The 18,472-nt window shown below is 50.3% G+C and overlaps 1 protein-coding gene across 1 annotated transcript; it reads right to left on the bottom strand.

Annotated features, from left to right (window-relative positions):
* Positions 1-394: 394 nt before the first annotated feature.
* PINK1 (PTEN induced kinase 1) lies at positions 395-16,745 on the bottom strand. The gene is made up of 8 exons (XM_054571661.1): positions 16,293-16,745; positions 9,542-9,829; positions 8,037-8,137; positions 5,024-5,206; positions 4,387-4,550; positions 3,245-3,372; positions 2,647-2,883; positions 395-1,802 (listed from the first exon to the last, which is right to left on the bottom strand). The coding sequence occupies exons 1-8, from the start codon at positions 16,680-16,682 to the stop codon at positions 1,545-1,547; spliced, it is 1,749 nt and encodes a 582-aa protein (XP_054427636.1). The 5' UTR covers positions 16,683-16,745; the 3' UTR covers positions 395-1,544.
* Between the last annotated feature and the right edge of the window lie 1,727 nt (positions 16,746-18,472).

Below are 18,472 nucleotides of genomic sequence, written 5' to 3'. Positions count from 1 at the left end.
TTTGCTAGTGGGGGGGTGGTGTTCGGTAATGACTGGGTACAAAATAGAAAGTTGGCCTCTTTTAATTTTGTTGAAGACTGGACTGTATTTTAACTGTGAAATGATAGTGTTTCCAAACTTCTCAAGGGATAAAATAAGGTTAATAATACACTCAGGCCAGTGGGGAATCACTGAAACGGGATCTAAGGTAACAGCACTTGCCTTTATAACAGACTCACAGAATTGCTTTGTTGAAAAGAACCTTAAATATATGTTCACTTGCCTTAGGGAACAGCCATGTTCCTAAAAAGCATGTGCAAAATCCCTTCTCTACTGGTGATCTCTGCTGACAAAATTTTCTTTATGGTACAAGAATCAGTCTTAAAGCCAAATAGTTCAAAGCACAAATGTACTCTGCAGTTTTAAGTGTGCATTTAATTCTTCACAATTCCTGTCACGAAATGCTAGTCAGGAGGAAATTGGCAAGTACAAGTCACTACGCTGGTAATTTACTTTCATCGCTGTTTAGCTCTGCTAGACTCAATTCAGTGGCCAGAGGACCCCCTGGGAATGCTTCCTTGGAACCCCCCGGGGCGTTCAGAGTGCACAGCGGAGGTGCTGAGGCGCTCCGCTGTCAGGCCTGCCGTTTACCCACTGATACCTGAGTGTACTGACCTGTGCCAACGTTTGCTTTAGTGCAGGTAACATGCCAGCAACAGCACTGCCTTGGCCTGGATCCTCTCTACAAAGGGGGTGCAGGTCCACCCCTCCTTGGCCCAGCTTCATCTAAAAGCCCAGCTCAGCCACGAGCTCCTCAGAGGTCTGTGAAGACGGAACGTGAGCAAAGGTAGGGCTCTGCGGCCAGCGGTTAACACCTGAGGGTGTCCTCTCACCTGGCAGGGAATGCCTCCCTTCGGATCTGTAGCATCCGTACACGGGCCTAGTGATTAGTCAGCGCTTCTTTAGAGTTAGATCCTTTGAATTCATCTAGACCAGGGGTTGGCAAACTGGACTGTGGGCCAAACCAGCCTGTTGCCTGTTTTTTGTATGGCCTGCAGGCAAAAAAAAAATGGTTTTGACGTTTTTAGTTGGTTTTAAAAACTTAGGGCTATTTAAGTGACACATGAAATTCCGATTTCAGTGTCCATAAATAAAGCTCTGTTACTGGCACGCAGCTCCACATATTGGAGACTGCTTCTGTGCTTCTGGGAGACAGCTGGGCAGCCGCGGCAGCCTGGCCGTTCACTCCCCGGCCCGTCGGGAAGGGTTTGCCAATTCCTAAATACACCAGCTCCTTCACTCTACCGGTAAGACCATGCAGACCACACAGGTTATATGACGCATCCAAAGTCGCACAGCTAGAGTTAATAGCGACACACCAGGAACCTCACTCAACTTACTCCTGTTTGCCAAACCAGAGGCCTTCTCTCCCACTGACCAGCCCCCTCTGCGCCATCTTTTCTCCTGACTCCTCCCCTCACCGCGGACCCCCTCCCTCAGCATTCACAGACCATCACGACATAGTTGCTGCCAAGCTTTTAGTAATGCACCAGCTACATCGGCTGTCACGGGGCCGCCCTCCAGGAGTGGAGGAGGAGGGCTGCCTGGCACAGCGCCTCATACTCCAGGTTGGCCAGAAACAACATCTTCATTTTTGTCTCCACGCAGCTCTTCTCCGTGAGCCTGTTGGCCAGCAGGGTGGCCGCCGATTGTTGCAGGAGCCAGGCGATCATCTTGTCTAGTTTCAGATTCTTCAGGGCTAGAGTACGCTCACCCCAGAGGCTTAAGTGAAGCACGTTGGCAGCTACACGGGCGGACGGTCTCTGCAGCAGGAAGGGACGCCCAGGCTTAGAACCTTGGTGACAGTGTTCGGCCCCCAACCCTCTTCGGTAAGGAATCCTCTTCTCAGGCTTTTCCCTGCTCTGGTCCCAAGCACACTCTTCTCCACTGCCCTCCTTCCTGCCACACCTTTCACCCTCCTGACAGGCACTGGCTGCTCTCTGTCTGTGACCCAGGCGTCCCCCCGTGCACAGGTGTGCGTGGGGGCAGTGTGCTCCCCAGGGGAAGAGCCTCCCTGTTACGGAGGGCCCGCGACCGTGTCCTGCTACGAGCACCCTCTGGCGTGAGGGCTGTCCCCCCCAGTAACTGGCAGCAGCGAGCACTGCTGTGATCGTGACACGCTCTGCGCTGGGGCAGGACAGTGGGAGAGTACGAACTTGAACCCTGGCCTGCCTCTGCTCTTTCCACGAAGCCTGCCGCCTGAGCCGGATGCGCCACTCCAGCTGTGGCTTTACGTGTGTTGGCCTTTAGGCTCCTTCAGAGTAACTTCTAAACGCCCAGCCCTGCTCTTACAGGCGTCTTCACGTCTCCTGTCATGTTAGATCTCAGTGGTTTCCATAACTTGCATCTCCATTAGACATTTCTTAAAAATGCATCTTTTCCTCTCTGAGTAACTTAAGCAACTAAAGCCAAGAAGAGCTGAGCTGCTGGAATTCTGACTGATGTGGATAGCTTCCCTACCCCCATTCATACTAAAGTCTACTTTGTTCTTCTGTACTTGGCTTTTTTTCTTTGTAAGACAGAGGAAGCTGTCTGTCACCCCAAACCCGATCTTTACTCTGAGGTTTCTGCATGCAAAATGCCGGCAGAGCCCAGGGGAGGCCTCACCTTGCTGGCATCCCGCTGGAGCAGCGCCCTCACCAGCTGCCTCACGGCTAGGGGCACCGCCTCGGGCAGTGCAGGCAGCTGAGCCTCTTGGTAGCTGCGGCTTTCCAGGGGGGCTCTGCCCTGGCCGTAAAAAGGGTTGGCGAGCCCGAAGATTTCGTAGGCGAGCGCTCCCACTGCCCAGGCATCGGCCTTGCTGTAGTCGACCACCGCCCGGGGCCCAGGGCGGGCCGTGGACACCTGCTCGGAAAGCAATGGGTGAGCATTCGTGCTGCTGGTATTTCTAAGCTCTTCACGCTCCTGCATGGCACCTGATTCACGGGCTTGTCACAACTCTGTCCCAAGGAACCCAGAATCTGAGTTGTAGCTCAGACCCAGAGGAATCTGCGTAGGCTTTCTACTTTGTGCTGACAAAACCTGCACCTCCCAGGACCTTTAGGGAGATCCAGGTTAAAGCAAAGTGACAGGGGAGGGACATGTGCCAAATAATGGGTCCTAAAAGATGAAGGAGTTGAGAAAATGAGGTAGCAAGTCTTGGTCTATCAGTGGAAACACCAAAAAGCTGCTGCTGATGGCGCAGGACGTGCTCAGTGAGACTCACCTCAGGAGCCCTCAGGCTGCCGTTTCCGCCCAGGTCCACGTACCGGCTGGTGAAAGGCAACTGTAGGCCGATGCACTCATCGGCCAGGCAGCAACCAAAATCCGAGATCACCAGCCAGGGGCAGCCGTCTGGGGAAGGGACAGGAGAGGTAAGTGACTGCTTCTCTGTCTTTCCTCTGAGAGGCCCTCCTGTGTCCCTCTTAGAGCCGCCATCAAGACACAGGTGAGGGGCTAGCGGGCTCAGGGTTGGTCCAGGAGAGCAGGGAGAGCTCCCCAAACAGCTGGATGGTGGGGCCAGCTCCACAAACACAGAAACGCCTCCAGGGGACCGAGGCTCCCAGACAAAGCCCCAAGCAAACATCTGGATACATTTGGCTGAATCTAAATAATGTAGTAATTGGACCTGTCCCAAGACGGAAGGACTGCTCATAATTTACTCAACAAATGGTGCTTGGCTCAAATGACCTCTAATGGCCTTTACACCCTAAGAATTTTCCATTTGATCTTGAAACCCTAAATCCAAACCTAAGAAACAAGTGCATTAGGAATTAGTTATTTGTGAAAGGATTCACAGAATCTTCCTTTTAAAGCCAGTTCCTCTAGCAGTTTAATCTCGTTTACTTATTTTAAATCTAGATCAAAGGTGATCAAAGGTATGAATCTACTTTACAGTATCCCCAAACAACTAACCATCCAGCTTCTACCGGAATGCTTCCAGTGACGGGGACGTCGTTATTTCCAGAGGCAACTGGGCTTACATTTGGACCTCTTTCACAGTTTGGAAATTCTTCCTTACACTGAGCTGAAGTCTACCTCTCTTGTACTTTTTCCAAGAAAACTTCCACCACTGAGGTTGTTCTGAAAGTGGGCAACAGAAAGGAACTTGGAAATATTAACTACCACACCACAAATCTCAGAGAGAACTGAAAGCCTTCACTTTGAAGGAGAGACTGTGCGTGTTTTGTGTGTAGAGCTAAATTTAGACAACTTGTAATAGGACATAAAAACAGAAAAGGGACTCTAACTCGCCCCTTCCATTTTCCCACCAACCACTTGGACCTCACACGTGACTGCAGGCTACGTACGTTCCCAGACCTCGTCTAGTACCCCCTGGAGAACGCTGAGCTGCGTCCAGGCGCCTACCTGCATCCAGCTCCACGAGGATGTTGTCAGATTTTAGGTCTCTGTGTGCGACGCCCTGTTGAACCAGATGGTCCACCCCTTCCAGGAGCTGCAAGAGCATCACGGTGGCGAGGCGGGGGCTTGGGGTGTTCTCGCGGAGGTACTGGCGCAGGGTACAGGGGTAGCTGGCAGAGAGGGTGACAGGGCCTCTATCATTCACTTATTTACTGTTAGGATGATGGCCTTTCCTCCTCTTCCTGGAGCTTTTGGATTTCTTTTTGCTGCAAGTATCCTTTCTGATCCCACCCACTGTCTTGAAATTAGGAAGAGCCGGGAACTTATATGTTGAAAGTAACGGTGCAGGTGCTCATTTCCTTCAAACACCCACTTGGGCAGTGTCAGCGGGTGCAGAGGTGGAGGAGCGAGAGCAAACAAACAGATAAGGCGGCCGCAAAGCAGGGGCGGCAGTCAGAGGCACTGAAAGCACTGGGTGAACAGTCTGTTCTAAGTGAAGATGACATTCTGTCTGCATGGAAAACATCCTAAGGGAAAGTGCTCGTGGCACGGCCTTACCTCCCACACGGGAGGGTCCTCCCTGTGTCACAGTGGCAGGGACCACCCACCCCGCCCACTCACGTCCTGCCTCACCAGCACTTACTTCTTCATGACGAGGAAAAGTGTCCGCCCGTGGCCCAGGCCTTCGGGGTTAAGTCGTGGGGGCAGCACATCTGGGTAGTCGACCAGGGCACCCGGCAGCAGTGGGACAGACGAGGTGAAGGCGCGAAGGACCCGGATGATGTTGGGGTGAGGAGCCAGTTGCTTGGGACCTCTGTTGGATTTTCTGTTTCCGCCAACATATGAGGCCAGTGACAGATACAACAGTTGGAAAGATAATAATCCAAGGCCACAAAAAATACTGCCATTCATTTATTCACCCATTTCTTTATCAAATATTTACTGCAGCTCTGCTCTGTTCCAGGCATACAGCCTGGTGTTAGAAAAACCATTAACGTGACTCATCACACGTGATGACTCCACCTCCGTCTGTCGTCCCTCCGGCCACCCACCCATCCGTCCATCCCACAGGGCAGACATGGTGGGTAAGAGCCCCGGGAATCAGACTGCCGGGGCGGGGATTCTGGGTCTGCTTTGGAAGAAGTACTTAGCCTCTCTGTGCTCAGTCTAGTGCAAAAGGGGAAAAAGGTTGTAACACACTTTGTGAAGTTGGTAATATTTGTTAAGAAAGGACCTAGAATCTCTGTCATTCCAAGTTTTTGCAGTAACATTTAGTGTGAGGTATGAGCTGAATAAACCTTTGCTGAATGAACGAACGGATACGGACCGTTGGTCATAGAGCTGCCACCTGCCTGCCCCGCCAGGAGGCGCACCCCCGCAGCCCTGCTGAGGCACAGGGATGTGTTTTCGATTGTGTCGCTGCCTTCTGTGTACTCTCTCAGCCCCTCAGCCAAAGAGGAGGGGACGAAGGGGTGGGAGCAGACCGAGCATAACAAGCCTGCAGTCACACGTGAGGTCCAAGTGGTTGGTGGGAAAAGGGAAGGGGCGAGTTAGAGTCCCTCTTCGAGGGGTACGGATGAGGAAACACGGCAGTAGCCTGGCAGTCGGCAGTGGAGCTGTGAAAGGATGACATGAGGGTTGCTTGGGGCCATTGGAGGACAGAGGTGTGCAGGCCGCAGGTACCAGGAACGGGAGAGCCATGGGTAAGGCATGAGGACACCGTGTGGCAGGGAGGAGAGAATGGAATGGAAGCCCAGCGACATCGAGACAAGTCTCGGGGAGCATGACGCTGCCTTGTCCTCAGGCTGCCTTGGTTCCCCAGGGAGGCAGGCCCAGCCCCTGTGTGGCCTGCTGCTGCTCTTTCTCCTGAGTCCACCCCAGTGGGCCCCTGGTCTCTGCAGTCAAAGGAGTCAAAGTGTTGTTCCCTTGGGCCACTGGGGCTAGTGGAAGAATCAGGACCACAGCTCAAGGGTAACAGTGCCACACGGGAAAGCTCCGCCCAGCTCTCACGGGAGCCCAGAGGAAGAGTGTGGCTGTGCTGGGGACATGTGCGTGGTGGGTGTGTTTGAAGGAAGACCAGGGCTGGGACAGGAGGCTGTGGGGAGGGCAGTCCGGCACAGCTAACTGCACGCGGGGACAGGACAGTCGTGGAGGGACCAGGCGCTTTGGGGGCGGGCAGTGGGGATTCGGTAAGTAGCGCGTCGCATGTAAATAGGACAAGGTCAGAAATCGGGCGGGAGAAGAAGTGAGGAGCACATACGGAGGGCTGATCTGAGGCCCCTAGATGAGCGAAGGCTCAGGAGAAATGCGCCCAGGCCGCTCTCAGGGAAGTGTTGCCCCCAGAGCAGCATTAGGCGGCACCAGAACTTCGGGCAGTAGACCTGCGGCCACATTTGTCTAATCATTCAGTAGACGCTGAGCTGTGGGGGAACGCAGCAAACAAAACAAAAGCCCGGCCTCAGAGGGCGTACCGCACAGCTGGAATGAACACATAGGCCGTGACTTGCTCTCTGATGGAGCCACGAGCCAAGGCGGGGTAGAGGGCTGGAGGCGGGCAGGGGCGATTCCAGACTAGAGGTCTGGGCAGGGCTCTCCGTGGCAGAGATGACACTGCTCTCAGCCATGTGACAGCACCCCAGAGGCCGCTGACGTTCAGTGGTCCACTGGCCCCTACAAAGGACTCAGAAGAGGACGACAGTGCTGAGCCCACAGGCCTGCATGGACCCCCAGTTGTACTGGAGCCTTCTGAGCAGCAGAAGGGGTTTTCCACGTGTGTTTCCCTAGGTCCCTGTTTCCACCTTCCTGCTCCTGCCAGAACTAGGTCTGTAAGCCAGTCCTGAAGCAAATCACTGGAACTGCAGTGGGCCCACCTCTTGCTGGTGGGCTACAAACATCACAGTGAGCGTGAGCGTGAGCGCCTCCGTTGTCATAGCGCACACACATGGACACGGGACTGCAAAGCCGCCGTCAGCCAGGCTGCCGTCTGCCTGCTGTTCGCCGAGAGCAGCGCCTCTTTCCTACTGCCTCGCTAAGCTAATGCCTAGTCATCCTTCAAAAGGCAGCAAGAATTGTCCTTTCACGTGGGGACAAGAAGCCTTTCTGAATGGCTCCACCTCCACCATGCACATACCACCTCTGGGCTCCCTCAGCACCTGAGCACACGCCATTCTAGAACTTACCACACCTGACTGTCCGGCTGCTGGGCCTCCCGGAGAACTTTTGGGGAACAGGCCTCTTTTTTTTTTAAATCTCTTGGCACCATTAGGTGCACCGCAGCTATTAGAGGAATGAGTGCTGCCTCTGCCGCGGACAGAGTTCAGCTGGTTTGGGTTGGGGGTGCTCCGCCTGGGCGTTACTTAGGAAGGATCAGAAATCAGATCGGTTTTCCACTTTGTGCAGTGGGCGTTTTGGGATGGCCCTCTCTCCCTGCTCCAGTGTGAACCAGCCATTGGCATCTTCAGTCGGAGTCAGGTGATCTACAATTTTCCCAAGGGATCTGTCTACCAACTGAAAATCCATCCTTAACTACATCATTCAGCAAGCATTCACTGTCTCCTGTGAGTCATGTCAGACATTGTGCTGAGTGCTGAGGACACAGACGACGATTTTGTTCTCAAAAAACCCACAGCCAGTCTGGTGGGCAGACGGGCGCTTACCTGTGAGTGACTTCTCCATACTCCCCGGCCAAGGCCACGCGACTGGCTGGGACTAGCTCTTGGCTCATCTCGCTAAAGATGGCTTCGCTGGAGGAGCCGGCCTGAAATGCATCCACAATGAGTCCAGGGTTATACCCAAGCAGAATGGCAAGTCCAAGCCCTCCTTGTATCAGGACCAGAACAGCTACCCTGCCCAAAATTGGCTCTGACCTTCAAGATAACCCCTCTAAAGTGTGAAGCCAAGATTAGTCTCTCCTGGGAGAAAGGGCAGAGGTGCCATCCATGCCACCTGAGAAGATGCTTCCCACACCTCAAGCTCTAGCAGCTCAGGTGCCAGGGCAGGAAGACATGCCAGGATGGTCAGGGCACAGGACCCCTCCTCCTGCCACAGGTGCCCCTTGTCACCACGACTCATCCTCGTGGGCTCCCTTCAGCAGACAGGCCACAGCCTGACAAGCTCGCCCTAGACGAAGTTGTGCCGAATCACAGAACAGCTTTCCTATCCCCCAGTAAGAAACAAACAAACAAACCCAAAGAGGAGGGAATTCACCTTATTTTCCTCTTTCACTAGGCACAGCTCTCAGTACCCGTAAAACTTAAGTATGGAGACCCTGTAAGAATCAAGTCCTTTAGCTTTTGTGAATGCAACAGCTGTAACATCCCAACCAGTGGAAGCTTTGATGCTTTGACAAGCTGTTTCAGAGGCAAAGGATCTGGATGCTTGTTAGCTATTAACCCAGCTTGGAAGGGCAACGTCTAACAGCCTGCCTTCCCCAAATCAAAACGAGAAACTGCACGCACTCTTCTGTGTCCAGCATCAGCTGCAGGGCTGTTTCTACTTCAGCCCTGGACAGATGCTCTGGGAAGGAGAAAGAATGGCAGGTGTTGACCAATTTTCTAAACCCACCTAATGTGAGGACAAGGTAAAGAAACTACTCCAGATAGACAGGAAGCTCCATTTTTGTGGGGGGAATATACTCAATTTCCCAAAGCCTTGAGTCGTCCAAGAGTTGACAGCAGGAAGGTGACAAGCAAGCCTCTGACCTGGAGGTGAGGTGGAAGGTGAGTTTAGAGTGTGGCTCTTCCTCTCCGGTGAGGCAGGTCAAGGGGAGGAGAGAGGATGCTGGCAACTGAAGTTGGAAATTAGCTACCTACTGGTAACTGATCAGCCAGGCCTGCCAGGTGAGAAGCCAGTGGCTTAGGCACGTGCTACTCAAGCTGTGGTTCATAGACTGGCAGCAGGGGCATCAGCTGGGAGCTTATTGAAAGGCAGACTCAGGCCCCACCCCCGACCAGCTGGTCAGGATCTCCCCGCCCCTAGGTGATTTGCAGATGCACCATGTTAAAAGACAGGCCGTTTCACCCTCCTGTGTGAGAGGGTGAGGAAGCCTAACGATACGGGCGCCTGGCCTGCGGAGAATCTGTCTTCTCCTCTCTATTTCCTGGGAAAAGCATCATCAGGTCCCCCAAGACTGGCACTTGGAGGATGAAAGGCCCGTCCTTACCGAGATGTTCCACATCATCTTGATGGCTAAGGGGAAGGCAGGTGCCTGTGGAGCCTGCTCCCTCTCTTCTCCTCGGGGGATGATGTCTGGGCCTCTCCCTGGAAGGAGCCCCCGGCTCTTTGCCACCTCCAGGTCCCGGGGCCACACAGGTATGGTGGCTTCATACACAGCAGCACTGCAGCCCTTGCCAATGGGCTGCCCGATCAGATACTCGTCCAGCTGGAAGCCCTGCCAGCGTCTAGTGTCCAGTAGGTCAGGGAGCAGCTTGCTTTTCTGTGTAAAAATTGCCTGTGAGGGAAAAAAGTATGCCTTGTGAGCCAGGGAGACCAGTAAGGCTCAACTAACGGGAAAGGGGGCAGGGGAGTGTAGCAGGGCAGGGGCTGCAGTGACGACTGAGAGCTGTGAAAACACAACCAAGTTAGGTTTTACTGCTCTGCCTAGACGCAGGCCGTCCTGTCTCTCTCTCCATTCAGATTAATTTTTCCCAAACTCTGTTGCTTCACTGCATCAGAGAGCCCAACACTGAACATCATTAGCTACGAGGTCAGACCTTCCAAATTCTGCAGCTGACACACACCACTCCTTTGCTGCCGGTCAAGCCCCCGCACGAAGCTGGAGTTCTAATTATGGAGACAGCTGTCTCTGCAAAGGCCGTGGCAGGCAGCTTGTGGGTGGGGAGCAGGAGCTGTGGATCGGCAGCACGCGTGGTGCACAGCCGCCCTTTCACTAATGAATGATCTCCGGTCGCTTTGCAGACAAGAGGGTGAAATCAGGAGGATCCCTCCAGTTGAGCCATTAAATCCTGTCTTTACTTCTTAGAAATCTGGTGGGCCCACCCTGTCTTCAGAAAAGAACCAAGAATTCTGATGGAAATATGAGATGGAAATGCAGGTGCTGGTGGAGATGCACTAGGAAAGAGCCCATTTCCCCCCAGATCAGAGTCCTTCCCTACTTCAGGCAGGTGACATCACTTGTCCACTTGCCCAGGCTCCACCTCAAATTCTGTCTGATCTGCTGATTCCTTCCTTTTCATGGTTCCCTACCTTTAGACCTTCCCACCCTCACATCAGCCTTTCACCTGCTTCTCAGCTAAATCAAACCACTGCTTTCATGTGTCACTCACTCCTAACGTTCAAAAAATCTAGCCAATACATTATTCAGTGCTTGTCCTGGCACTTCCTGTATGTGCAAACTATGTCACCAGGCTGGCCTGTGCACTGCCCACACTTGTCCTTCATACACTGCTGTCTGGACCTTTGCTCACACCGTCCCCTCCGCCCCCTATTTCTATTGTATTGTTTTGTCTGGCTCATCTCTATTCATCCATCAATTCCCAACTCAAGCTCCTCCTCCCTGTATAACTAGCCCTGATAACCCAGCCCACAGCGACCTTTCCTTTTGAAGAATTCCTAAAGCACTTAGTATTTATAAACTAATACCCCTTGCATGATAACTTAAAAAAAAAATGAAAGCCTATTTTGTCAACTCATTTCTAAACTCCACGGAGCAGAAGCAATACATAAATAAGTGGAGTAATCCTTTAACAACCATGGTTTTGAGAATAAGACATTTTTTTTAACTTTTCATTTAAAAATAATTATAGATACACAGGAAGTTGCAAAAAGATAGTACAGAGCATCCTATGTACCCTTCACCCAGTGTTCCCCAATGGTGACATCTTTTAAAGCAGCAGTACAATTTCAAAGCCAGAAAAAGACTTCCAGTCAAGATGGAGGCATAAGTAGACACACTTTGCCTCTTCACACAACCACAGACAGACTTACAACCAGATCTCAAAACAAGTAACACCCAGAACTGCCATAAAATCAAGTGTTATGGAAGTCAGACAACCAAAGATTTAAAGAAGCCACATTTGCCTAGATGGGTAGGAGGGGTGGAGTCATGGAAATGGGCAGAGAGACCGTGGAGGTGGCAGAACGGACAGTCCCACGTTCACGTGTGGTGGATAAAAATCAGGAGGGATACCTTGGAAGCCAGTGATCCCAGCCCCAGGCCACACTGCACAGCCCAGGGTTCCAGCACCAGGAAGAGAAATCCCCACTACCTCTGCCTGTAAAAGCCAGTGGGGGTTGGGATGGCGGAAGAAACTGCCAGATTTTTGCTGCTTAAAGGGCCTGCACAGACTTAGAACATACGCAGACCCCCTACCCAGGGTTTCACCACAGGGCAGCAGCTGGAAGGGCACCAGGCGCATACGGGAAGTGGGTGAAATGAATGCAAATGGGGTGAGTGCCAGGCAGACCTCCAGAAGCCAGGCAGTGGCATTGGCCCCTCTCCAAACCCTCCCCACACACAGAGCCACAAAGCCGTGAAGCAGGTTATCCCGCCCTGGTGAACACCAAGGCTCTGCCCCACACAACTTAGCAGGGGTGCTAAGACAGGGTCACAACAGCCCTCCCTAATGCAGAGAGGCAAACACAGGGAGGCTGCCAAATTGAGGAAACAAAGAAATATGGTCCAAATGAAAGAACAGAACAAAACCCCAGAAAAAGAACTAAACGAAATGGAGACAAGCAACCTATCAGATGCAGAGTTCAAAACACTGGTGATTAGGATGCTCAGAGAACTCATTGAGTATGGAAACAACATCAAGGAAGAAATGATGATTACACTAAGTGAAATAAAGAAAAAACCACAAGGAACCACCAGTGAAGGGAAGGAAACTGGGATTCAAATCAATTTGAAATATAAGGAAGAAATAAACATTCAACCAGAACACAAAGAAGAAACAAGAATTCAAAAAAACAAGGATAGTATAAGAATACTCTGGGATATCTCCAAAAGTGTCAATCATAGGGTTGGAAGGAGAAGAGGAAGAGTAACAAATTGAAAACTTATTTGAAAAAAATAATGAAAGAGGACTTCGCTAATTTGGTGAAGGAAATAGACATACAAGTCCAGGAAGCACAGAAAGTCCCAAACAAGTTGGTCCCAAAGAGGAACACACCAAGACACATCACAATTAAAATGAGATCATTTGGAGGGTTATCAGCTGGGAGGAGGAAGAGGGAGAATAGGAGAAATGGTGCAGGGATGAAGAAGCATAATTGGTAGGTACAAAATAGACAGGGGAATGTTAATAGTATAGGAAATGGAGAATCCAGAGAATTTACATGCACGACCTATGGACATGAACTAAGGGGGGAACTGCTGCAGGGAAGGGGAGTAATGGGTGGAGGAGAGCAAAGGGGTGGGGGAAATTGGGACAACCGTAATAGCATAAGCAATAAAATATACTTAAAAAAACCCTAGGAAAGTGACACTGGCACACTACAGTTAATTAGACTATAGACCTCACTGAGTTTTCACCATTTTTTAAAAAAAGATTTTATTTATTTTTAGAGGGGGGAAGGAAAGGAGAAAGAGAGGGAGAGAAACGTTGCCGTGCGAGAGAAACATAGATTGGTTGCCTCTCGCAAGCCCGCAACTGGGGACCTGGCCCACACCCCAGGCATGTGCCCTGGCTGGGAATCAAACTGGCAACCTTTCGGTTCACAGGCCAGGGCTCAATCCACTGAGCCACACCAGCCAGGGCTGACCATCTTTTTTAATCTGCACTCTTTGGTGTGTGTATAGCTATTCAATCTTATCCCATGTATGGATTTGTGTAATCAACACCGCAATCGAGATACAGAATTGCTCCATCACCACAAAAGAAAAGAACTCCTTTGTGTTACTTCTTTGCATTTGTCCCCCCCCCCTTCCCTATTCCCTAGCAGCCACTGATCTGTTCTCCATATCTAGTTTTGTTATTTAAAGAATGTTATATAAATAGAATCACACAGTATAAGCTTTTGAGGCTGACTTTTTTCACTAAGCATAATGCCCTTGAGTTTCACTTAGGTTGCTACCTGCATCAATAGTTAGTTCCTCCTCATTATTGCTTAGTATCTCATTGTATGGATGTGCCAGTTTGTTTAACAACACACTTGCTGAGGGACATTTGGTTGTTTATAATACTTTGCTACTATGAATGATGCTGCTAAGATTCATGTACAGGGTTTAAAAATTATTTTAAAGAACTGTGTTAAAAACACATAACATAAAACTGACCATTTTAACCATTTTTAAGTGTACAGTTCAGTGGCATTAACTACATTCACATTATTGTATGACCATCACCACCATCTGGCTCTAGAATTTTTTTCATTTTAAACTTAAATTCTATACCCATTAAACAATAAGCCCCCATCCCTTTCCTTCCAGTCCCTAGTAGCCCCCATTCTACTTTCTACCTCTATGAACTTCATATGAGTGGAATCCTACAGTATTTGTTATTTTTGACAGGCTTATTTCATTTAGCATAATGCCCCCAAGCTTCATCCACGTTGTACCATATGTCAGAATCCCCTTCCTTTTTAAGGCTGAATAATGTTCCACCCACTCGCTGATGGGCATGTGGGTTGCTTCCACATTTTACCTATTGTGAATAATGCTGCTATAAACATAGGTGTACAAATTCCTGTTCCAAGTCACTGCTTCCAATTCTTTTGTGTATACCCCAAGAAGTAGATTTGTTGGATCATATGATAATTCTATTTTTATTTTTGGGAGGAGCTGCCATACTGTTTTCCACAGCAGCAGTGGAAAGAGGAGTTTTTTTGTTTGTTTGTTTGTTTGATTTTAACAAAAACATTTCCGTGGACAGGTTTTTGTTTAAGGAAAAGTTTTCATTTCTCTGGGTAAATGCCCAAGACTGCAATGGCTAGGTCATATGGTAATGCATGTTTATTTTTTTAAGAAACTGCTGTTTTGCAGAGTGGTTGTGCCATTTTATTTTCTCACCAGCAGCCCAGTTTCTCTGCATCCTCACCAGCATTTGGTATTACCACTACTTTCTATTCTAGCTGTTCTGATAAGTATGTAATGATACCACATTGTGTTTTCAACCTGCATTTCCCTAATGGCTGGTGATGTTGAACATCTTTTCATATACATATTTGACATCTGCGTCTCCTCTTTGTGAAATATACACTCATGTCTTTTGCCTATTTTATAACTGAATTCCTGCCCCCCCATATACCTCCATCTAAAAGGAGCAGCCACTATTCTACTCTGACACCATATGAAATTTTAGGGTTAAAGATGCCATATCTGCTGATTCTTTAAAGAAGAGTTTATTTATTTATTTTTAGAGAAGGCAAGGGAGGGAGAAAGGGAGAGAAAAATCAATGTGTGGCTGCCTCTCATGCATCCTGTCCGCCCCACTGGGGACCTGGTCTATACCCAGGCATGTGATGGGAATTGAACCAGTGACCCTTTGTTCTGCAGGTGGGTGCTCAATCCACTAAGCCACAGCAGCCAGGGCTTGGTTTTTTGTTTGTTTGTTTTTTTTAAAGAAGTCAAACACCTGAATTTTAAAAACTGTCCACTAATTACAGATTTTAAGACAAAGGAGGATGAAGTGTGAGAAACAGACACATAGATGGTAAGCTTAGGAGGATCAAGCCCCTCTGTTAAAAAAAGCCTCCATAAATCTAAGAAGGATTATCAAGTTTCCCACCCTTTGCTTCTGCCAGTTAAGCCGGAGCAAAAGACAAGGACATCAGTTGGGGACTAGGTCAGATGTCACCTGTCATCCCAAACTAGCCAGAGCTCAAACACTTTGATGCTGAGTGATAAGAACTGGGCTGGAAACCAGGCAACAGGGGAGACACTGGGCAAGTCACTCCACCTTCCAGCCCCTGGTCCTAAACTGCACATGGCAGGGCCAGCACTCAGTCTGTGGCCCCAATCCCCAGGCAGAAGACTCACCTCCCTGGAAGAGAAGGGAATTCTGGCAGCAGATGACCTTCACACTTGAGCAGTGCCCACGGCTCCCCCCTGGGGCTCCTGCCTGCCTGCCTGCCTACTCTGCAGATGTTGGACTCGCCAGCCTCCAGAACTGCAGAGACACTTCTTTAAAATATATCTTTTCTATAAGCATATCCTATTGGTTTCATTTCTCTGGAGAACGCTGACTAATGAGAGCTTAGTAGAATAGAAACAGCGGTCTCTAAGCTATTTTAAGCATCTTTTAAAAGCCTAAGAACCCACACATATCCAATCACTCCTGATAACTCCACACAGGTTAAAAACCGTCATGTGTGATGTTTTCTCCCGCTGTTTATAGTTTTTACTTGGTTTCAGCTATGTTATCAATTGTCTGGCTAAACTGTGCTGGCAGCCTGGCTCGGTGCTTAAGGGCATGGGCTCTGGAGAGGCAGACTTTACCAGCTGTGTGACTTCGAGCAAGTTATTTTACCTCTCTGAGCACGTTTCCTTATTCGTAAATTTGGGATGACAACTACCTCAGGGTTAGAGTGTTATGATTTGTCATTAAATTTTTAAAAAATTACACAAAGCCATTACAATGGTGCAATAGGAGGTATAATTAGCAGCCTCTCTTCCAAAACATGTTTGAGAAGGGACAACAGTAAAACAAACGAGGCGCTGTCTCCCTAGCAGAAGATCCGTAACACTGAACGTGAGCCTTAAGTGATGATTTCCAAAGAATTGCCGGGTCTGAGTATAAATATGGTCTTCCCGGATTTCAGGCCTCCCAGCCCCTTCCCCGCCGCGCCCACAATCTAGCCCCGCCCCCGCCGGCCTCCGGGCCCCGCCCCCGTCCTTGGCCCCGCCCCTCAGCGGCTGTCGGTCCCTCACCAGCTGACGGTCCCTCACCAGCTGACGGTCCCTCTCGAAGCCCGACTCTGGGCCCCGCCTCGCCTCGCCCCAGGCCAGAGCTCACCTGGATCTCCTGACAGGCAGAGACTGCCCTCCGGCCCTCCGCCTGCTTCTCCTCGACCAGGCCCAGCCCCAGCCCGAAAGCCAGAAAGACTGCCCGGCCGCAAGGGCCCGCGCCGCCCCGGGCTCTCAGCACGAACTGCCGCTGGAGCCGCGCCGCCAGCCCGGCCACCGACTGGCGGAAGAAGCGGTAGCGGTCGGGGAGCCCGAGCCTGCGTGGCTCCGCGACGGGCCCCGCGGCCTGGCCCGGGCGCTCTCCGCGGCCCCGGACCGCCGCGGGGCCCGGCCACTCGGGCCGCCCCCAGCCGTAGGCCGGGCCAGGCTTGGCGGTGAAGCGCAGCAGCAGCGCTCGACCCAGCTGCAGGCCTCGGCCCAGCGCCTGTCGCACCGCCATGGTAGCGCCCCAGGCGTCCGAGACGTGGGTCACAACACCACCAAATTTTAGGGGCGGTGCCTCTACGCAGGCGCGGCCGCCGGTGGGCGGGGTCGCCGATCTGACCGTTCCAGCGCTGAACGCGCGAGGGCGTTGCGTGCGCACCTGGCGAAGCGTAGTTTCTTCCCCTTTTGCACTTTGGTCGCAAGGTGGTGGTGTTCTGTGTCAGGAAAGTCCTGAAATGAACGTTGCTGGTACAAGGAAACTAGTATCTATTATCACCCGCCATGCCAGACCCTTTACATCTGCTAACTTATTTAATCCTCCCCCCAACAAGATATGAATATCATTTCGACAGATAAGGAAACAGGCATAAAAAGGTCTGTGACAGAGGTCACAGTGTCAGAGTTGAGGTTAAAGTTCATGGTGTCTTGACTATTGAATTTTCCCCCTCCCCAATGCCCTTAGACTCCTCTCTACAAGCCCATAATCCCTGTTCACTTCTTAGGACCCTAAGAGAAATCTCACCCAAAAGCCACATTTTTCAGATTAGTGAGCTGAGTCTGGAGGCATACAGGGAGTTGCCCAAAGTCATATAGCTTGTTAGTGGCAGAACCCTGGTACCCAAACCAGCTGTTATGAAAGGCTGATAAAGGGGTTCATACTGAGTGATTTCTTTTTTCTTTCTTGCCTTTTTAAAATGGGAATTTTTTAAAGTATATTTTATTGATTATGCTCTTACAGTTGTCCCATTTTTCTCTCTCCTTTTCTCCCTCCACCCAGTACCCCCATTCCCTCCAGCATTCCCCCCCACCTTTGTTCATGTCCATGGGTTATACATATAAGTTCTTCGGCTTCTCCATTTTATATACTACCCTTTACCTCCCCTGTCTATTTTGTACCTACCAATTATGCTTGTTCCCTGTACCTTTTCCCCCATTTGCCCCCTTCCTCCTCCCCACTGATAACCCTCCATGTAATCTCTATTTCTATTATTCTGTTCCTTTTCTAGTTGTTTGCTTAGTTTTAGTTTTTTTAGTTTTGGTTGTTGACAGTTGTGAGTTTGTTGTCATTTTACTGTTCATAGTTTTTGACCTTTTTCTTAGATAAGTCCCTTTAACATTTCATATAATAAGGGCTTGGTGATGATGAATTCCTGCTTTGTTGGAAGGGGCAGAGCCTTAGGTATTCGCCAGGGTGGGGCAACCCAGGTCGGGGCAACCCAGGTCGCTCTGTTGTGACACTGTATGTGGGGGAGGGGTTCAAGAGGGAACAATGCTGCTTGGTTGGCTCCTGGCTGGCTTTCGGTCACTTACCCCGCTACCCACGAGCAAATTGGGACCTTCTGGTGCTGATTCCCAGGTGGGTGGGTTTGTGTACAGTCTAGGACCTTGCGGGTCTCTCCAACAAACTTTCCTGTGAGGCTGGGAATTTCTCCCGCTGCTGCATCCCACACAAATTTTTATAGCCAGAGGTTTTGAGGCTTTCTTTTCTCCACGCTGGAACCCTGGGTTGTGCAGTCTGCCTCACTCCCCAGCTGTTCCTCCTGGTTTATCTGCATGCAAATGTGCGACAGCCCAGTCTCCCTCCCTTTATTCTGATTCTAAAGTAAGCTGTGAAACTGCCATTCTCCAGACCATTTTGTCAACCCACTGAGATTTTGCTTCCAAGCAGTTGTCATTAGTGTGGCTCAGAAAAATTCTCTACAGGTTTGGAAATTTCTTATGCACATAGAAATCAGATATTGTCTTTAATTTTTTTTTATTGATCTCAGATCATTTTAACTTAAAATGCTCTGTTGAAATTGTCCT

Source organism: Pteronotus mesoamericanus, unplaced genomic scaffold, assembly GCF_021234165.1.
Source record: "Pteronotus mesoamericanus isolate MK-2021 breed Mesoamerican mustached bat unplaced genomic scaffold, CSHL_Meso_final contig_221, whole genome shotgun sequence".
In the NCBI taxonomy this organism is placed as follows: Eukaryota; Metazoa; Chordata; class Mammalia; order Chiroptera; family Mormoopidae; genus Pteronotus; species Pteronotus mesoamericanus.
Note: the sequence above shows the minus strand (reverse complement) of the source record. Positions and strands in the feature narration are given on the sequence as shown.